Source organism: Pseudophryne corroboree, chromosome 6, assembly GCF_028390025.1.
Source record: "Pseudophryne corroboree isolate aPseCor3 chromosome 6, aPseCor3.hap2, whole genome shotgun sequence".
Classification (NCBI taxonomy): Eukaryota; Metazoa; Chordata; class Amphibia; order Anura; family Myobatrachidae; genus Pseudophryne; species Pseudophryne corroboree.
The window spans coordinates 203,805,930-203,825,897 of record NC_086449.1 but is presented as its reverse complement, the minus strand read 5'-3'; the positions used below and the strand labels follow the sequence as shown (position 1 = coordinate 203,825,897).

Sequence of the window (19,968 nt, the reverse complement as noted above, 5' to 3'; positions counted from 1 at the left end):
TAGCTGCTCGGCAAAGTTGTAAAGCCGAGACCCCTCGGGCAGCCGCCCAAGAAGAGCACACCTTCCTCGTGGAATGGGCTTTCACTGATCTAGGATGCGGCAGTCCAACCGCAGAATGTGCAAGCTGAATCGTACTACAAATCCAGCGAGCAATAGTCTGCTTTGAAGCAGGAGCACCCAGCTTGTTGGGTGCATACAGGATAAATAGCGAGTCAGTTTTCCTGACACTAGCTGTCCTGGAAACATAAATTTTCAGGGCCCTGATTACGTCCAACAACTTGGAATCCTCCAAGTCGTTAGTAGCCGCAGGCACTACAATAGGTTGGTTCAAATGAAAAGCTGATACCACCTTAGGGAGAAACTGGGGACGGGTCCTCAATTCTGCCTTATCCATATGGAAAATCAGATAAGGGCTTTTATATGACAAAGCTGCCAATTCTGACACACGCCTGGCCGAAGCCAAGGCCAACAGCATGACCACTTTCCACGTGAGATATTTCAAATCTACGGTTTTTAGTGGCTCAAACCAATGTGACTTTAGGAAATCCAACACCACGTTGTGATCCCAAGGTGCCACTGGAGGCACAAAAGGGGGCTGAATATGCAGCACTCCCTAAACAAATGTCTGAACATCAGGCAGTGAAGCCAGTTCTTTCTGGAAGAAAATCGACAGAGCCGAAATCTGGACCTTAATGGAACCCAATTTTAGGCCCATAGTCACCCCTGACTGTAGGAAGTGCAGAAAACGGCCCAACTGAAATTCCTCCGTTGGGCCTTCCTGGCCTCACACCACGCAACATATTTTCGTCATATGCGGTGATAATGGTTTGCGGTCACTTCTTTCCTAGCTTTAATCAGCGTAGGGATGACTTCCTCCGGAATGCCCTTTTCCTTCAGGATCCGGCGTTCAACCACCATGCCGTCAAACGCAGCCGCGGTAAGTCTTGGAACAGACAGGGCTCCTGCTGCAGCTGGTCCTGTCTGAGCAGCAGAGGCCATGGGTCCTCTGAGATAATTTTTTGAAGTTTTGGGTACCAAGCTCTTCTTGGCCAATCCGGAACCACGAGTATAGTACTTACTCCTCTCCTTCTTATTATTCTCAGTACCTTAGGTATGAGAGGCAGAGGAGGGAACACATACACCGACTGGTACCTCCACGGTGTTACCAGAGCGTTTACAGCTATCGCCTGAGGGTCCCTTGACCTGGCGCAATATCGTTTTAGCTTTTTGTTGAGGCGGGACGCCATCATGTCCACCTGTGGCCTTTCCCAATGGTGTACAATCATTTGGAAGACTTCTGGATGAAGTCCCCACTCTCCCGGGTGGAGGCCGTGCCTGCTGAGAAAGTCTGCTTCCCAGTTGTCCACTCCGGGAATGAACACTGCTGACAGTGCTAACACATGATTTTCCGCCCATCGGAAAATCCTCGTGGCTTCTGCCATCGCCATCCTGCTTCTTGTGCTGCCCTGTTGGTTTACATGGGCGACCGCCGTGATGTTGTGTGACTGGATCAGCACCGGCTGGTGTTGAAGCAGGGGTCTAGCCTGACTTAGGGCATTGTGAATGGCCCTTAGTTCCAGAATATTTATGTGTAGGGAAGTCTCCTGACTCGACCATAGTCCTTGAAAGTTTCTTCCCTGTGTGACTGCCCCCCAGCCTCGAAGGCTGGCATCCGTGGTCACCAGGACCCAGTCCTGTATGCCGAATCTGCGGCCCTCTAGAAGATGAGCACTCTGCAGCCACCACAACAGCGACACCCTGGCCCTTGGAGACAGGGTTATCAGCCGATGCATCTGAAGATGCGACCCGGACCACTTGTCCAACAGATCCCACTGGAAGATCCTTGCATGGAACCTGCCGAATGGAATTTCTTCGTAAGAAGCTACCATCTTTCCCAGGACTCGCGTGCATTGATGCACCGACACCTGTATTTGTTTTAGGAGGTCTCTGACTAGAGATGACAACTCCTTGGCCTTCTCCTCCGGGAGAAACACTTTTTTCTGTACTGTGTCCAGAACCATACCCAGGAACAGTAGACGCGTCGTAGGAACCAGCTGCTACTTTGGAATATTCAGAATCTAGCCGTGCTGTTGTAGCACTTCACAAGATAGTGCTACTCCGACCAACAACTGCTCCCTGGACCTCGCCTTTATAAGGAGATTGTCCAAGTACGGGATAATTATAACTCCCTTTTTTCGAAGGAGTATCATCATTTCGGCCATTACCTTGGTAAATACCCTCGGTGCCGGGGACAGACCAACGTCAACGTCTGGAATTGGTAATGACAGTCCTGTACCACAATTTTGAGGTACTCCTGGTGAGGAGGGTAAATGGGGACATGCAGGTAAGCATCCTTGATGTCCAGTGATACCATGTGATCCCCTTCGTCCAGGCTTGCAATAACCGCCCTGAGCGATTCCATTTTGAACTTGAACCTTCGTATATAAGTGTTCAAGGATTTAAATTTTAGAATGGGTCTCACCGAACCGTCTGGTTTCGGTACCACAACCATTGTGGAATAGTAACCCCGGCCTTGTTGAAGGAGGGGTACCTTGATTATCACCTGCTGGAGTACAGCTTGTGAATTGCCGCCAGTACTACCTCCCCTCGAGGGCAGCAGGCAAGGCTGATTTGAGGTAACGGCGAGGGGGGGTCGCCTCGAACTCCAGCTTGTATCCCAGTGATACTACTTGCAGAACCCAGGGATCCACCTGTGAGCGAGCCCACTGGTCGCTGAAGTTCCCGAGACGCGCCTCCACCGCACCTGGCTCCACCTGTGGAGCCCCAGCGTCATGCGGTGGACTCAGAGGAAGCGGGGGAAGATTTTTGATCCTGGGAACTGGCTGTCTGGTGCAGCTTTTTCCCTCTTCCCTCGTCTCTGTGCAGAAAGGAAGCGCCTTTGACCCGCTTGCTTTTCTGAAGCCGAAAGGACTGTACCTGATAATACGGTGCTTTCTTAGGCTGTGAGGAAACCTGAGGTAAAAAATTTTCTTTCCCAGCTGTTGCTGTGGATACGAGGTCCCAGAGACCATCCCCAAACAATTCCTCACCCTTATAAGGCAGAATCTTCATGTGCCTTCTAAAGTCAGCATCGCCTGTCCACTGCCGGGTCCCTAATACCCTCCTGGCAGAATGGACATTGCATTAATTCTGGATGCCAGCCGACAAATATCCCTCTGTGCATCCCTCATATATAAGACGACGTCTTTAATATGCTCTATGGTTAGCAAAATAGTATCCCTGTCCTGACAGGGTAATAGCAGCACTATCCATGCTGAGGCAATTGCAGGTCTCAATATAGTACCTGAGTGTGTATATACAGACTTCAGGATAGCCTCCTGCTTTTTATCAGCAGGCTCCTTCAAAGTGGCCGTATCCTAAGACGGCAGTGCCACCTTTTTTGACAAACGTGTGAGCGCCTTATCCACCCTAGGGGATATCTCCCAACGTGACCTATCCTCTGGCGGGAAAGGGTACGCCATCAGTAACTTTTTAGAAATTACCATTTTCTTATCGGGGGAACCCACGCTTCTTCACACACTTCATTCACTCATCTGATGGGGGAACAAAACACTGGCTGCTTTTTCTCCCCAAACATAAAACCCCTTTTTTTTTTTTTTTTTTGGTACTTGGGTTAATGTCAGAAATGTGTAACACATTTTTCATTGCCGAGATCATGCAACGGATGTACCTAGTGGATTGTGTATATGTCTCAACCTCGTCGACACTGGAGTCAGACTCCGTGTCGACATCTGTGTCTGCCATCTGAGGTAGCGGGCGTTTTTGAGCCCCTGATGGCCTTTGAGACGCCTGGGCAGGCGCAGGCTGAGAAGCCGGCTGTCCCACAGCTGTTACGTCATCCAGCCTTTTATGTAAGGAGTTGACACTGTCGGTTAATACCTTCCACCTATCCATCCACTCAGGTGTCGGCTCCGCAGGGGGTGACATCACATTTATCGGCATCTGCTCCGCCTCCACATAAGCCTCCTCATCAAACATGTCGACACAGCCGTACCGACACACCGCACACACACAGGGAATGCTCCGACAGAGGACAGGACCCCACAAAGCCCTTTGGAGAGACAGAGAGAGAGTATGCCAGCACACACCAGAGCGCTATATAACACAGGGATGAACACTATAACTGAGTGATTTTCCCTTATAGCTGCTTATATATATACTGCTGCGCCTAAATTTAGTGCCCCCCCTCTCTTTTTTACCCTTTGTAGTCTTGAAACTGCAGGGGAGAGCCTAGGAGCGATCCTTCCAGCGGAGCTGTGAGGGAAAAATGGCGCCAGTGTGCTGAGGGAGATAGCCCCGCCCCTTTTTCGGCGGACTTCTCCCGCTTTTTTATGGATCTCTGGCAGGGGTATTTTTCACATATATAGCCTCTAGGACTATATATTGTGATTTTTTTGCCAGCCAAGGTGTTAATATTGCTGCTCAGGGCGCCCCCCCCCCCCCAGCGCCCTGCACCCATCAGTGACCGGAGTGTGAGGTGTGCATGAGGAGCAATGGCGCACAGCTGCAGTGCTGTGCGCTACCTTGTTGAAGACCGAAGTCTTCTGCCGCCGATTTTCAGGACCATCTTCTTGCTTCTGGCTCTGTAAGGGGGACGGCGGCGCGGCTCCGGGACCGGACGATCGAGGTCGGGCCCTGTGTTCGATCCCTCTGGAGCTAATGGTGTCCAGTAGCCTAAGAAGCCCAAGCTAGCTGCAAGCAGGTAGGTTCGCTTCTTCTCCCCTTAGTCCCTCGTAGCAGTGAGTCTGTTGCCAGCAGATCTCACTGAAAATAAAAAACCTAAATTAAACTTTCTTTTTCTAGGAGCTCAGGAGAGCCCCTAGTGTGCATCCAGCTCAGCCGGGCACAAGATTCTAACTGAGGTCTGGAGGAGGGTCATAGAGGGAGGAGCCAGTGCACACCAGGTAGTCCTAAAGCTTTCTTTAGTTGTGCCCAGTCTCCAGCGGAGCCGCTATTCCCCATGGTCCTTACGGAGTCCCAGCATGGTCCTTACGGAGTCCCAGCATCCACTTAGGACGTCAGAGAAATCACCCAGCAGCTATATGCACACACAGTCACATGTACAATGCGGGAATTATGACAAACAATAAAACTGCACTGGACTAGCAATATTATTACTGAGTAAAGCTATTGTATGTATATAAACAGATATATCAATTCACAGTAAAAACTGGATGAATATCACAGGGTACTTGTACTAAATAACCCTGAAGTATGCACTTGTTCTTAACTAACACTGTCTAAACAACATGTAGAATACTTAAGTGTCCTGTAAATGCACAGCGCTGAAGATGCAGGCGGCTTTACAGAGGAGGCATCACCCAGCAGTCCCAGAATCAGCGCAGCTGTGTGTAATGGCGCCCAAACGCTGACAGGGAGTGATGGAGACAGAGAGATGCAGCTCCAGGGCGAGAACACTTACTCTGAATGGCGCCCAGGGGCTGGGGGAGGGGCTACAGGCCAGAGCCTTATCCCCTTGCTGGACTTTACCACCGGGTGCTGCTGGCCTTAATAAAATGGATTATAGCCTAATCCGACCTGTGCCCTTGCCTTGGTGGTCCAGTGAGGTCCCTGTACTTCCACAGTGTCCACGCCACCGCGCGCGGCCTGCCTCCTAATGGCCACGGTGGATTGCAATTTCCAGCGGGTCCCACCTGGGGGACCGTCTAACCTCCTCCCTGAGTGCGGCCACGCGACCCTGTAGAACTTCGGTTAGTGTGTGTGCCCTGGGGAAAGAACCGTAGCCTCTGCTGTAAGTACCCGGCAACCTGGGACGAGGGAGTATACAGCGCCGCTGGGGGAGGTGATGGAGCTGCAGCAGGAGATATCATAATGATATCTAGCACTAGAGTGCCTCTGCTGCAGCCCTTGAAGTCTTCTATCTTCTTTAAAATAGCTCTTCTTAGGGTTGCTGGCACCAGCTTACAAACTGAGCTCCTGTGCCTCGGATCAAGATCCTACTCTACACCCCCAATGTTATTCCCTGTGGAATACCAGTGTACCCTGCTGCAGAAAAGACAGTACACCCAAAGCCTAAGTAACAGGGAGCACTGCAGAGCATGTGCCCTGAGCCAGTGTAGTCCGCGGCGGGCATCGCAGCTCGAGGCCCAAGACCGCCGCGTGACATGCCGCCAAACCGCACCGGCCGTGTTAACACTCACCACACCTGACGATCTTCGCATCTGTTAGAGGATGGCAGCTAGCAGTAATGGTGTGTGAAACAGCACCTCAGGAGCTCAATGTCCTGTCAGCTGGGATTACGAACCATTAACCCTCAGGAGGTTGGTTCGGTCCCCCCTCTAAGTCCCACGAAGCAGGTAGACTGGTTGCCAACCAGTACTACATGAAAATAAAGAACTAAAATAAAAAAAAAAGGCAACTCTCTGGAGCTCCAGAGAAATTCTCCCGGCTCCTTGGGCACATTTTTCTAAACAGAGTCTGGTAGGAGGGGCATAGAGGGGAGGAGCCAACACACACATACACTAAAAGGTTTTTTTTTTTGTTTTTTTTTAAACATTTTATTGAAGAAATGCACAACATACAAAAAATATATGCATAAGTAATAAGTATATCTGCAACAGCAAATGAATTAAAGCAAACATGAAATATATCAGGTAAACAGATAAAAATGAATATTGAGGTGGTCACACGTCCCGCACATCGCACAAAAACACATATCAAATCAAAAGGCAACAACAGAATCAATTTTAAGCAGTGTCAATGAGAGCTCAAAACGGAGGGCAGTTCGAGGAGAGCATCTCCAAGTTGTACCAGGAGGTAAGTAATACACCTTTCCGCATTATATCTCTTTGGGCCCGAGGCAAAGTTTTTATATAAGGCAACCAGGTTTTAAAAAATTTGTCTGCCCTCGCCTCCTTATTAATGGACATTTCCAACCAATCCATATTGAATAAATTAGTGATTCTAGGCAGTAATAACGTAAGGGTCAAAGTGTCTGAAGATATCCACTGTGAGAGGATGGTCTTCCTCCCTGCGGCAGCAATTTTTGCTATTAAGTTGCGGTGTCCCATGGGCGGTTTCCCACTAGAAGTCGGATATATATCCCAAAGGGCCCATTCAGGAGAAAGGGCGAAAGATATACCCAGGGTGTTTTGAATATAATTCTGTACAAGCGACCAAAACTTGGCCACCTCAGGGCAGCTCCATAAACAATGATAGAGATCTGCATCAGGAGCTTGACACTTAAAACAGGCAGAAGTCGATGATATACCCATGAGACAGCGCAACTTAGGTGTAATATAAGATCTATGTAAGATCTGATACGTCATTTCTGCATAAGATGTTGAAATCAAAAGTTTGTTAAGCCGTACAAAGGCATCAAGTATAGATTTGAAAGGTAAAGATGGAAAATCATTTGTCCACTTAGCCATACCCGTAGACAGAGTATCAACATTCACGGATCGTTTGATATGTACATAAATAACAGATGTGGAGCAACCCCTCCCTGGGCAGCAACGTAGCGCACCATCCAGCACATTCGCCTTGTCAGATATAGACAATTTAGACACCACCTTTGTAGCATAACTACGTATCTGAAAATAAAGAAAAAGGGGGATATATAAATTAGGGAATTTTTCCACCAAGCAATCGTGGGAGAGCACTTTAAGGGAAGTTGGATCTATAATCTGGTGAATTAAGCGCAAACCTCCAAAATACCAGTCCCTAAGCACAGTAGATGTAGTAGTGTAAGGCATTTGAAAGTCCTTGTGTGATAGTGGAAGAAATAGTGTGGTATGGGTCGAGATGCCCATCCGGGAGCGAGATCGTCTCCATGCCATACAAGTACTAATTCACTAAAAGGTTTTAAAGTGACAGGCTCCAGTGGACCCAATCTATACCCCATGGTACTAAAGTACAGATCCCCAGTATTCACTAGGACGCAAGAGAAATTAAGTTTGTTATTCACATCTTAGTGCAGTTATTATTTTCTTAGCTTTGTGGAGAGTGTTGCCTCCATTATATTTTTAATCTGTGGGCATTTATTTCCTGTTGTTTTTGGATACATTGTCTACAGAGAAACAGGTTATTGTATACATAACACTACATACTGTACAGCAGTAGCTCTTAATGGTCGTGCCATGTGCACAAAATAATATTACAATCTATGTATATATATTAATGAGCCTCCCATATCCAAAATTCTGAAATCTTAAATCCAAAATACTTCTGGTCCAAAGCATTTTGGATATGGGAGACTGTCCAACTATACTTTAATGTCTTACAGATCTAACAAGGCTCGACTGAGCCAAGATGTAGCCACGCTCGTAGTTCAATCATGTCCCATACACATTGGTTAAGCCAACGAAACATCTGTTTGTAAAGTATATAAACAGGGACTATATGATGCAAACAGCACAGTAAATCACTGAATAATACAGATTACCATGCAGTTTGTGTTTGATTATTTACATACAATAGCCAAATTCTAGTTTATTGAAAAAAAAAAAAAAAAAGTTTGATTTGACTCATTGGCAATTCAGAGCAGCTCTGTATGCATCACCGTCTGCAGGAAATCCTTGGCAAATGGTCAAGGTAGGTTACAAGCAAACTCATAACAGCTTCTGGTAATTTACTGCAACTAGAAAGCCAAAAAGAGACCGGTAATAGGGAAGTGGTGTATTACGATATGGATAATGTGACACATTAAAGTTTTATGTATTGCTAAATGATACATAGCTGTATAGGGTGTTCCTTGCTTCCATAGCTGTATAGGGTGCTGCTTGCTTCCATAGCTGTATAGGGTGCTGCTTGCTTCCATAGCTGTATAGGGTGCTGCTTGCTTCCATGTTTGCACTAATGCAATGCATCATTCTGAAGCTGAGGGCCACAATGTGGCCCTTTATGAAACCCACACAAATCTATATTCAGTTATTTTAACTTGTGCTGTTTAAACATGACCACTATTTGCGTTAACCGTCATATCTGTCACCACATATGCAAAACAATGATGACCAAAATGCTTAATGATGTGTAAAAGCACTTTTTTTATGAAACATTTATATTCTATGAAATACAGGGCTTTCTTTTCTTTAAACTCCTGTAAGGTCTGATATTAATGAGGCAATTCTGAACGTAACCGCTTTGAAAAGGTGTCTAATTGTCTAGAGTTCAGACCTAAAACATGTATTTCCAGACAGATATCACCACATGTATTTAATGGTGCAAAGTGCCAGTGTTTTTTTATCCATTAACATCAAATGCAACAATGAGAAGACATTTGTATATAGGGTTAACCACCATATATCATCAGTCAACCTTCTTGGCTTCAGACCATTTGTAAGGATGACATCATTCAGAGCGTCAAACCACAGTCACAATTTTATAGCATCATCTGTACTTTTGAGTTGTCGCCGGCTTTTCTAGATATTCACTATTTCTCTCTAAATTCAGCTGTTGCCTTGGTTGATCGGAGAAACACAGCAGCCGGCTGTAGCAGAAAGAACACAATATACTGCATGTCCAATTTCTACTCCAGATGAAGCTTAGACACGAGACCCTTAAGGGTAGAAAGAGACGCTACTTTTGCAGGCGGTACAGTCCCTTCACCTTGCTGGTATTTGGAAAGGAGTAATACCAGCAAGGAGTTTAACCTCATCCCCCTGAAGACGGGCCTCTTCTTCCAGGTCTCCAGGCACATGCACCCCCTCCATCACCTGTCAGAGGGTTAAAGCCTGAGGGAACAAGCCAGAAAAAAAAAATAGTCAGCTGCAAGTTTAGACCTCACATAAATGTGCCTCTGTATAGAAAGAAGTATGGCTAATCCTAAAAGCATTTCAATGCCATAGTGGTCAACTAAGCTTTACTAATGACGAATTACAGCTGAAACAGTATGACTGCTCTAGCTTGCATTACTGGTCAGTAAGAGTAAGTCGTTTGGATGCCTCCTATATTTCTGTCTGCTGCAGTCTCTCTGAATACAGCACTGTAGAATGACGCACAATATCTCTATGTCCGGCCTCACAATGTTCAGCTTGTGAATACGCACAGGGCCAGAGGTGCAGCAAGGGGATGAATACAGATATAATGCAGTCTAACACTCGGCTGCGGTACCCAGATTGTTAATGTGGAGTGTAAGTGTCCCAGGGCTGTCCGCCCCCCTGCAGTAATACTGGCAGTATATACAGCATTCAGATTGTTTATACATATATTGGATAGTCTACATGTTTGGCAGGGTAAAGACAAAACATCTATTGGTTTATTTTAAATCTTTTTTTTTTTTTCACCTTCGTGTGCCCTGCATTGCTAGCACATACTGACCACTGCCTCTGAGAGGTTTCCGATCTGGTTTTGGCTTTGCACTAGATGACGACGTGGAGGTGCTGGAAGATGGCTCATCGGGCTTTAGAGGGGAGAGGAAAAAAAATAAGATTTTACTCACCGGTAAATCTATTTTTCGTAGTCCGTAGTGGATGCTGGGACTCCGTAAGGACCACGGGGATTAGCGGCTCCGCAGGAGACTGGGCACAACTAAAGAAAGCTTTAGAACTACCTGGTGTGCACTGGCTCCTCCCACTATGACCCTCCTCCAGACCTCAGTTAGGATACTGTGCCCGGAAGAGCTGACACAATAAGGAAGGATTTTGAATCCCGAGTAAGACTCATACCAGCCACACCAATCACACCGTATAACTCGTGATACTATACCCAGTTAACAGTATGAAATATAACTCAGCCTCTCAACAGATGGCTCAACAATAACCCTTTAGTTAGGCAATAACTATAAACAAGTATTGCAGACAATCCACACTTGGGATGGGCGCCCAGCATCCACTACGGACTACGAGAAATAGATTTACCGGTGAGTAAAATCTTATTTTCTCTGACGTCCTAAGTGGATGCTGGGACTCCGTAAGGACCATGGGGATTATACCAAAGCTCCCAAACGGGCGGGAGAGTGCGGATGACTCTGCAGCACCGAATGAGCAAACTCTAGGTCCTCCTCAGCCAGGGTATCAAACTTGTAGACTCTTACAAAAATGTTTTAACCCGACCAAGTAACAGCTCGGCAAAGTTGTAAAGCCGAGACCCCTCGGGCAGCCGCCCAAGAAGAGCCCACTTTCCTCGTGGAATGGGCTTTTACAGATTTAGGGTGCGGCAGTCCAGCCGCAGAATGTGCAAGTTGAATCGTGCTACAGATCCAGCGAGCAATAGTCTGCTTAGAAGCAGGAGCACCCAGCTTGTTGGGTGCATACAGGAGAAATAGCGAGTCAGTTTTCCTGACTCCAGCTGTCCTGGAAACATATACTTTTCAGGGCCCTGACTACGTCCAGTAACTTGGAATCCTCCAAGTCCCAAGTAGCCGCAGGCACCACAATAGGTTGGTTCACATGAAAAACTGATACCACCTTAGGAAGGAATTGGGAACGAGTCCTCAATTCCGCCTTTTCCATATAAAATACAGATAAGGGCTTTTGTATGACAAAGCCGCCAATTCTGATACACGCCTGGCCGACGCCAGGGCCCACAGCATGACCACTTTCCACGTGAGGTATTATATCTCCACGGATTTAAGTGGCTCAACCCAATGCGACTTCAGGAAATCCAACACCACGTTGAGATCCCACGGTGCCACTGGAGGCACAAACGGGGGCTGACTATGCAGCACTCCCTTAACAAAAGTCTGAACTTCAAGCAGTGAAGCCAGTTCTATTTTGGAAGAAAATCGATAGAGCCGAAATCTGGACCTTAATGGAACCCAATTTTAGGCCCATAGTCACCTCTGACTGTAGGAAGTGCAGAAATCGACCTAGCTGAAATTTCTCCTTTGGGGCCTTCCTGGCCTCACAGCACGCAACATATTTCCGCCCTATGCGGTGATAATGGTTTGCGTTCACTTCTTTCCTAGCTTTAAATAGCGTAGGGATAACTTCCTCCGGAATGCCCTTTTCCTTCAGGATCCGGCGTTCAACCGCCATGCCGTCAAACGCAGCCGCGGTACGTCTTGGAACAGACAGGCCCCCTGCTGCAGCAGGTCCTGTCTGAGCGGCAGAGGCCATGGGTCCTCTGAGATCATTTCTTGGAGTTCTGGTTACCAAGCTCTTCTTGGCCAACCCGGAACAATGAGTATAGTTCTTACTCCTCTCCTTCTTATTATTCTCATTACCCTGGGTAAGAGAGGCAGAGAAGGGAACACATACACCGACTGGTACACCCACGGTGTTACCAGAGCGTCCACAGCTATCGCCTGAGGGTCCTTGACCTGGCGCAATATCTTTGTAGCTTTTTGTTGAGGCGGGACGCCATCATGTCCACCTGTGGCCTTTCCCAATGGTGTACAATCATTTGGAAGACTTCTGGATGAAGTCCCCACTCTCCCGGGTGGAGGCCGTGCCTGCTGAGAAAGTCTGCTTCCCAGTTGTCCACTCCGGGAATGAACACTGCTGACAGTGCTAACACATGATTTTCCGCCCATCGGAAAATCCTCGTGGCTTCTGCCATCGCCATCCTGCTTCTTGTGCTGCCCTGTTGGTTTACATGAGCAACCGCCGTGATGTTGTCTGACTGGATCAGCACCGGCCGGTGTTGAAGCAGGGGTCTAGCCTGACTTAGGGCATTGTAAATGGCCCTTAGTTCCAGAATATTTATGTGTAGGGAAGTCTCCTGACTTTTCCATAGCCTTGGAAGTTTCTTCCCTGTGTGACTGCCCCCCAGCCTCGAAGGCTGGCATCTGTGGTCACCAGGACCCAGTCCTGTATGCCGAATCTGCGGCCCCCTAGAAGATGAACACTCTGCAGCCACCACAACAGCGACACCCTGGCCCTTGGAGACAGGGTTATCCGCCGATGCATCTGAAGATGCGACCCGGACCACTTGTCCAACAGATCCCACTGGAAAATCCTTGCATGGGACCTGGCGAATGGAATTTCTTCGTAAGAAGCTACCATCTTTCCCAGGGCTCGCGTGCATTGATGCACCGACACCTGTATTTGTATTAGGAGGTCTCTGTCTAGAGACGACAACTCCTTGGACTTCTCCTCCGGGAGAAAACCTTTTTATCCTGTTCTGTGTCCAGAACCATACCCAGGAACAGTAGACGCGTCGTAGGAACCAGCTGCGACTTTGGAATATTCAGAATCCAGCCGTGCTGTTGTAGCACTTCCCGAGATAGTGCTACTCCGACGAACAACTGCTCCCTGGACCTCGCCTTTATAAGGAGATCGTCCAAGTACGGGATAATTATTTCGGCCATTACCTTGGTAAATACCTCGGTGCCGGGGACAGACCAACGGCAACGTCTGGAATTGGTAATGACAATCCTGTACCACAATTTTGAGGTACTCCTGGTGAAGAGGGTAAATAGGGACATGCAGGTAAGCATCCTTGATGTCCAGTGATACCATGAAATTCTCCAGGCTTGCAATGATCGCCCTGAGCGATTCCATTTTGAACTTGAACCTTCGTATATAAGTGTTCAAGGCTTTCAATTTTAGAATGGGTCTCACCGAACCGTCTGGTTTCGGTACCACAACATTTTGGAATAGTAACCCCGGCCTTGTTGACGGAGGGGTACCTTGATTTCACCTGCTGGAAGTACAGCTTGTGAATTGCCGCCAGTACTACCTTTCTCCGAGGGCAGCAGGCAAGGCTGATGTGAGGTAACGGCGAGGGGGAGTCGCCTCGAACTCCAGCCTGTATCCCTGTGATACTATTTGCAGAACCTAGGGATCTACCTGTGGGCAAGCCCACTGGTCCCTGAAGTTCCCGAGACGCGCCCCTACCGCACCTGTCTCCACCTGTGGAGCCCCAGCGTCATGCGGTGGACTCAGAGGAAGCGGGGGAAGATTTCTGATCCTGGGAACTGGCTGCTGGTGCAGCTTTTTCCTTCTTCCCTTGTCTCTGTGCAGAAAGGAAGCGCCTTTGACCCGCTTGCTTTTCTGAAGCCGAAAGGACTGTACCTGAAAATACGGTGCTTTCTTAGGCTGTGAGGAAACCTGAGGTAAAAAATTTTCTTCCCAGCTGTTGCTGTGGATACGAGGTCCCAGAGACCATCCCCAAACAATTCCTCACCCTTATAAGGCAGAATCTCCATGTGCCTTTTATAGGCAGCATCACCTGTCCCCTGCCGGGTTTCTAATACCCTCCTGGCAGAATGGACATTGCATTAATTTTGAATGCCAGCCGGCAAATATCCCTCTGTGCATCCTTCATATATAAGACGACGTCTTTAATATGCTCTATGTTAGCAAAATATTATCCCTGTCTAGGGTATTAATATTATCTGACAGGGTATCAGACCACGCTGCAGCACTATTTATGCTGAGGCAATTGCAGGTCTCAGTATAGAACCTGAGTGTGTATATACAGACTTCAGGATAGCCTCCTGCTTTTTATCAGCAGGCTCCTTCAAGGTGGCCGTATCCTAAGACGGCAGTGCCACCTTTTTTGACAAACGTGTGAGCGCCTTATCCACCCTAGGGGATATCTCCCAACGTGACCTATCCTCTGGCGGGAAAGGGTACGCCATCAGTAACTTTTTAGAAATTACCAGTTTCTTATCGTGGGAACCCACGCTTCTTTACACACTTCATTCACTCATCTGATGGGGGAACAAAACACTGGCTGCTTTTTCTCCCCAAAAATAAAACCCCTTTTATGTGGTACTTGGGTTCATGTCAGAAATGTGTAACACATTTTTCATTGCCGAGATCATGTAACGGATGTTCCTAGTGGATTGTGTATATATCTCAACCTCGTCGACACTGGAGTCAGACTCCGTGTCGACATCTGTGTCTGCCATCTGAGGTAACGGGCGTTTTTTTGAGCCCCTGATGGCCTTTGAGACGCCTGGGCAGGCGCGGGCTGAGAAGCCGGCTGTCCCACAGCTGTTACGTCATTCAGCCTTTTATGTAAGGAGTTGACATTGTCGGTTAATACCTTCCACCTATCCATCCACAGGGGGCGACATCCCATTTATCGGCCTCTGCTCCGCCTCCACGTAACCTTCCTCATCCAACATGTCGACACAGCCGTACCGACACACCGCACACACACAGGGAATGCTCTGACTGAGGACAGGACCCCACAAAGTCCTTTGGGGAGACAGAGAGAGAGTATACCAGCACACACCAGAGCGCTATATAATGCAGGGATTAACACTATAACTGAGTGATTTTTCCCCCAATAGCTGCTTGTATACATATATTTGCGCCTAAATTTAGTGCCCCCCCTCTCTTTTTAACCCGTTGAGCCTGAAAACTACAGGGGAAAGCCTGGGGAGCTGTCTTCCAGCTGCACTGTGAAGAAAAAATGGCGCCAGTGTGCTGAGGGAGATAGCCCTGCCCCTTTTTCGGCTGACTTTTCTCCCGCTTTTTTATGGATTCTGGCAGGGGTAATTTATCACATATATAGCCCTGGGACTATATATTGTGATGATTTGCCAGCCAAGGTGTCTTATATTGCCCTCAGGGCGCCCCCCCCCAGCGCCCTGCACCCATCAGTGACCGGAGTGTGAGGTGTGCATGAGGAGCAATGGCGCACAGCTGCAGTGCTGTGCGCTACCTTGTTGAAGACAGAAGTCTTCTGCCGCCGATTTTCCGGAACACTTCTTGCTTCTGGCTCTGTAAGGGGGCCGGCGGCGCGGCTCCGGGAACGAACACCAAGGTCGGGTCCTGCGGTCGATCCCTCTGGAGCTAATGGTGTCCAGTAGCCTAAGAAGCCCAAACTACCACCTGTTAGGTAGGTTCGCTTCTTCTCCCCTTAGTCCCTCGCTGCAGTGAGTCTCTTGCCAGCAGATCTCACTGTAAAATAAAAAACCTAAATATACTTTCTTTCTAGGAGCTCAGGAGAGCCCCTAGTGTGCATCCAGCTCAGCCGGGCACAAGAATCTAACGGAGGTCTGGAGGAGGGTCATAGTGGGAGGAGCCAGTGCACACCAGGTAGTCCTAAAGCTTTCTTTAGTTGTGCCCAGTCTCCTGCGGAGCCGCTAATCCCCATGGTCCTTACGGAGTCCCAGCATCCACTTAGGACGTCAGTGAAATAAATATTAAACTGAACAGATAAAATGTGAATAATACAAATGATAATGTTAGGGTAAGAACATGTAGGTACATACCCTTGTGTAATCCTTCCTAAACACAACCATTATTATTTATGCTATTTTATTGCAGGCAGGAAGCTGCCAGTGTCTAGAGTAGTATGCAATGATTGCGAAAGTGCATCTGGTGGAGATCCAGTGGGGAAGGGTACGTTATGCTGACACTCACCCTGTTCACAGTAACTATGCAGACATGACAATGCCAGTGCCAGGGTCCAGACACAAGTCTAATGCTACTTATAGCAGCTATCATGTCACAGTCCATACATTTCATAGACTGCTAAGGCATTACACAGACTGTCTGGATTGGTATATTATTATTATATATTCACATAAAGTTGAAAAGGATGCATTGGTCTTTTTCCCTGTGACATGTGTGAACATGTGGAAGAAATAGGACAGGACAGAGACTAAATGTATGTCATCCCACGTACAGCAATTATATGCGCTGCAGAGAAGTGTCCAGTTTCCTGCATACATAGTGTTCACCCTAGGCTGTTTTAGCAGGGCGCCGCGCCCTGCCCGTTTTTTAGCAGGCAAAACCCGCCCTACCCCTTTTGCGGCGCCCTGCTAGAACAGCCGCCCGCTCCCTGCCCTCCCGGCGTGTATAGATGCCGTGCGCATGCGCGCGGCATCCATTCACGCATTGGGAGAGGGATGGGGGAAGCCCAGCACCGACGGAGGTGCTGGGCACGCCCCCAACAGTGACGTCGCCGGCCACAGACGCTCTCTAAAGTAGCGTCTGTGGGCCGCACCGCCCCCTAAAATGACGTAGGCATGGCCACGCCCCCTAATTTGCATGGCCGCCCCCCCATTTCGGCCGCGCGCACACATGTGCCCCCGGAGTCCGACGCCCTGCCCCTTTTCACTCCTAGAGTGAACACTACATACACCTCATACTGTATCTTTGCTGTATACAGAGATCAACATACCCTGCCCTATTTCCCCACTGGTTTTCATGAACCGTGCTTCACTTGGAAATGGTTGATCACCAAATCCTGATATTGACCAATGACCATGCTAGGATGACGTTCCTGAGGGACAGGTCTATTATGTCACCTGACTGAGGCTTGAGGTCATCTTGTAACTCTTTCCTTCTTTCATACTCTCCCAACTCTGAATCTTTCGATTTCTCTTCTCTTCTTCTAGCTGAAATATAGCAGAAGGACAAGATGGTAAGCAGACAGGATATAGAAAGTATGGGGGTCATTCCGAATTGATCGCTCGCTAGCAGTTTTTAGCAGCCGTGCAAACGCTATGCCGCAGCCCACTGGGAGTGTATTTTAGCTTAGCAGAAGTGCGAACGAAAGGATCGCAGAGCGGCTACAAAAAAAGTGTGCAGTTTCAGAGTAGCTCAAAACCTACTCAGTGCTTGCGATCACTTCAGACTGTTCAGTTCCTGTTTTGACATTACAAACCCGCCCAGCGTTCGCCCAACCACACCTGCGTTTTTTCTGGCACGCCTGCGTTTTTCCGAACATTCCCAGAAAACGGTAAGTTGACACCCAGAAAGCCCACTTCATGTCAATCACTCTGCGGCCACCAGTGCGAATGAAATGCTTCGCAAGACCCTGTGCAAAACGACATCGTTCGTTGTGCCCGTACGACGTGCGTGCGCATTGCGCCGCATGCACAGAACTGCCATTTTTTTAGCCTGATTGCTGCGCTGCGAACAAATGCAGCTAGCGATCAACTCGGAATGACCACCTATATGCTGACTGCAGGGGACAGCAGTGTACTCAACTACAATCTTAGCAGACTAGTAGCAACCAGCACGGGTTCCTCAGAGTATCACTTGAAGCTACACGTGAATTACATTTTGTAAGATAGATTTGTAGAAGACAAGAATCAGAACATGACTATAAGCATTCTCATGCCTGTTTGTCTCTCAGTAAGCGAAGAGAAAACATCCAGTTTTCGGACCTCAAAATTTGTGATGAGATCATCATCATCATCATCATCTTCTTTTAATTATAAAAGGAACCGCAAGAGTTCTGTAGCCTGATGGAACATACAGAAAACCACATAGTACATGGGAGATGAAACAGGACAATTATAACCAAGGCCATAACCTTACAGATCAAAAGATGTACATACCAACATTATAACCTGTAGGTCTCAATTACGCAGATGGAGAGGGCCCTGCTCACAAGAGCTCATATTCTAGGGAATGAGCGACTGCAAAGAGGATTATGAGAAAACACAGCAAGATTATCCTCTACTAATTTAAGAGGAACTTTGTTGTCAATATCATTCAATTAACTAAATATCTGGCAAGAAATTTCAAATGATCCATTTCTGCATTCACTTAATGTATGCCTTTAAGCCAGGGGTGGGGAACCTCCGGCCCGCGGGCCGAAGCCGTTTGGTCCAGCCCACTAGATTGTGTCAGTGAGACACGCTGCCGCTCAGTCCGGCAGCAGCGTGTCTCAGCTGTCAGAACAGGGAGGAGAGCGCGGCTGTCGGGTGGGAGCGGCGGCGTGTAGTACTTCAAACCAGCCGCCGGTCCGTGAGCCAATCAGAGCTCGCGGACCGGCAGCCAATCAGGAGCCGCGGCTGCCGGTCCGCGAGCTCTGATTGGCTCTCGAACCGGCGGCTGGTTTGAAGTACTACATGCCGCCGCTCCCACCCGACAGCCGTGCTCTCCTCCGTGTCCCACGGTTAGCAGCACGGAGGGGAGAGGGGAGAGCATCTGTATAACTGGCACTGTGGGGCATTTGTATACCTGGCACTGTGAGGGGCATCTGTATACCTGGCACTGTGGGGGCATCTGTATACCTGGCACTGGGAGGGGCATCTGTATACCTGGCACTGGGAGGGGCATTTGTATACCTGGCACTGTGAGGGGCATTTGCATACCTGGCACTGTGAGGGGCATTTGCATACCTGGCACTGTGGGAGCATCTGTATACCTGGCACTGTGGGGACATCTGTATACCTGGCACTGTGAGGGGCATCTGTATACCTGGCACTGTGGGGGCATCTGTATACCTGGCACTGTGGGGACATCTGTATACCTGGCACTGTGGGGACATCTGTATACCTGGCACTGGGAGAGGCATTTGTATACATGGCACTGTGAGGGGCATTTGTATACCTGGCACTGTGGGGGCATTTGTATACCTGGCACTGTGGGGGCAATTGTGGATCTGGCACCTCACTATTGGGGGCATATGTGTATCACGTCCCATTTTAACTGGCCACACCCATTTTTTTGGCACGTGCGCGCCTTCGGCGCGCACACACAGTACCTCAAAGGGGCAGACCTACTGGGGGGCAGGGTAATTTTTTAAGTTGAGAATTTTTGTATGGCCCCCGAAGGATTTTATAAATATCCAAATGGCCCTCGGTAGAAAAAAAGTTCCCCACCCTTGCTTTAAGCATTAGTCAGTCAACATTGAGAGTGCAAATCCTGCAGCTGGTACTGTATTGAACACACCCAGGTTCCTTAGCTTAGGATGGCCCCACATCTTGTGATTATCACAGCTGATACTTGGTAACTGGCCATACACTCAGCACATGGCACCAAAATAGCTGTGATGCCAGACAATGAGGCTATCAAAAGCCATAGAAAAATGATTGGGCATATCAGAAAACATGGTCAGAAGAAGGCTGCCATCATTCTGTATGATCAGTCCTCTTCTGATTCCACTATCCCTCTGGCTTTCCACTGCAACACGAATTGTATATGGCCAGATTTGTCATCCATCTGATCAATCATGATCATGTATGAAGCCAAATCCCCTACATAACTGCAGCATTGAGAGTAGCAGCATTAGACAAGATACGAGAGAGCCATGTTCTATATTACTTATGGAAAATACAATGAATCCAAAGTGCAAACACAACACAACAAAAGCCAATGTATGTAAAAACACGAGGGTGCAAAGAGT

The 19,968-nt window shown here is 48.2% G+C and overlaps 1 protein-coding gene across 1 annotated transcript in view; it reads right to left on the bottom strand.

Annotated features, from left to right (window-relative positions):
- Window positions 1-8,480: 8,480 nt before the first annotated feature.
- Window positions 8,481-19,968, bottom strand: part of SELENOS (selenoprotein S) — a 37,282-nt gene continuing 25,794 nt past the window's right edge. The window contains exons 4-6 of the mRNA XM_063925658.1: window positions 17,135-17,224; window positions 10,300-10,381; window positions 8,481-9,713 (exon numbers count right to left, since the gene is read on the bottom strand). Of these exons, the coding sequence (XP_063781728.1) occupies window positions 9,634-9,713; window positions 10,300-10,381; window positions 17,135-17,224 (252 nt within the window). The 3' untranslated portion in view covers window positions 8,481-9,633. The remainder of the gene's footprint in view (window positions 9,714-10,299; window positions 10,382-17,134; window positions 17,225-19,968) is intronic.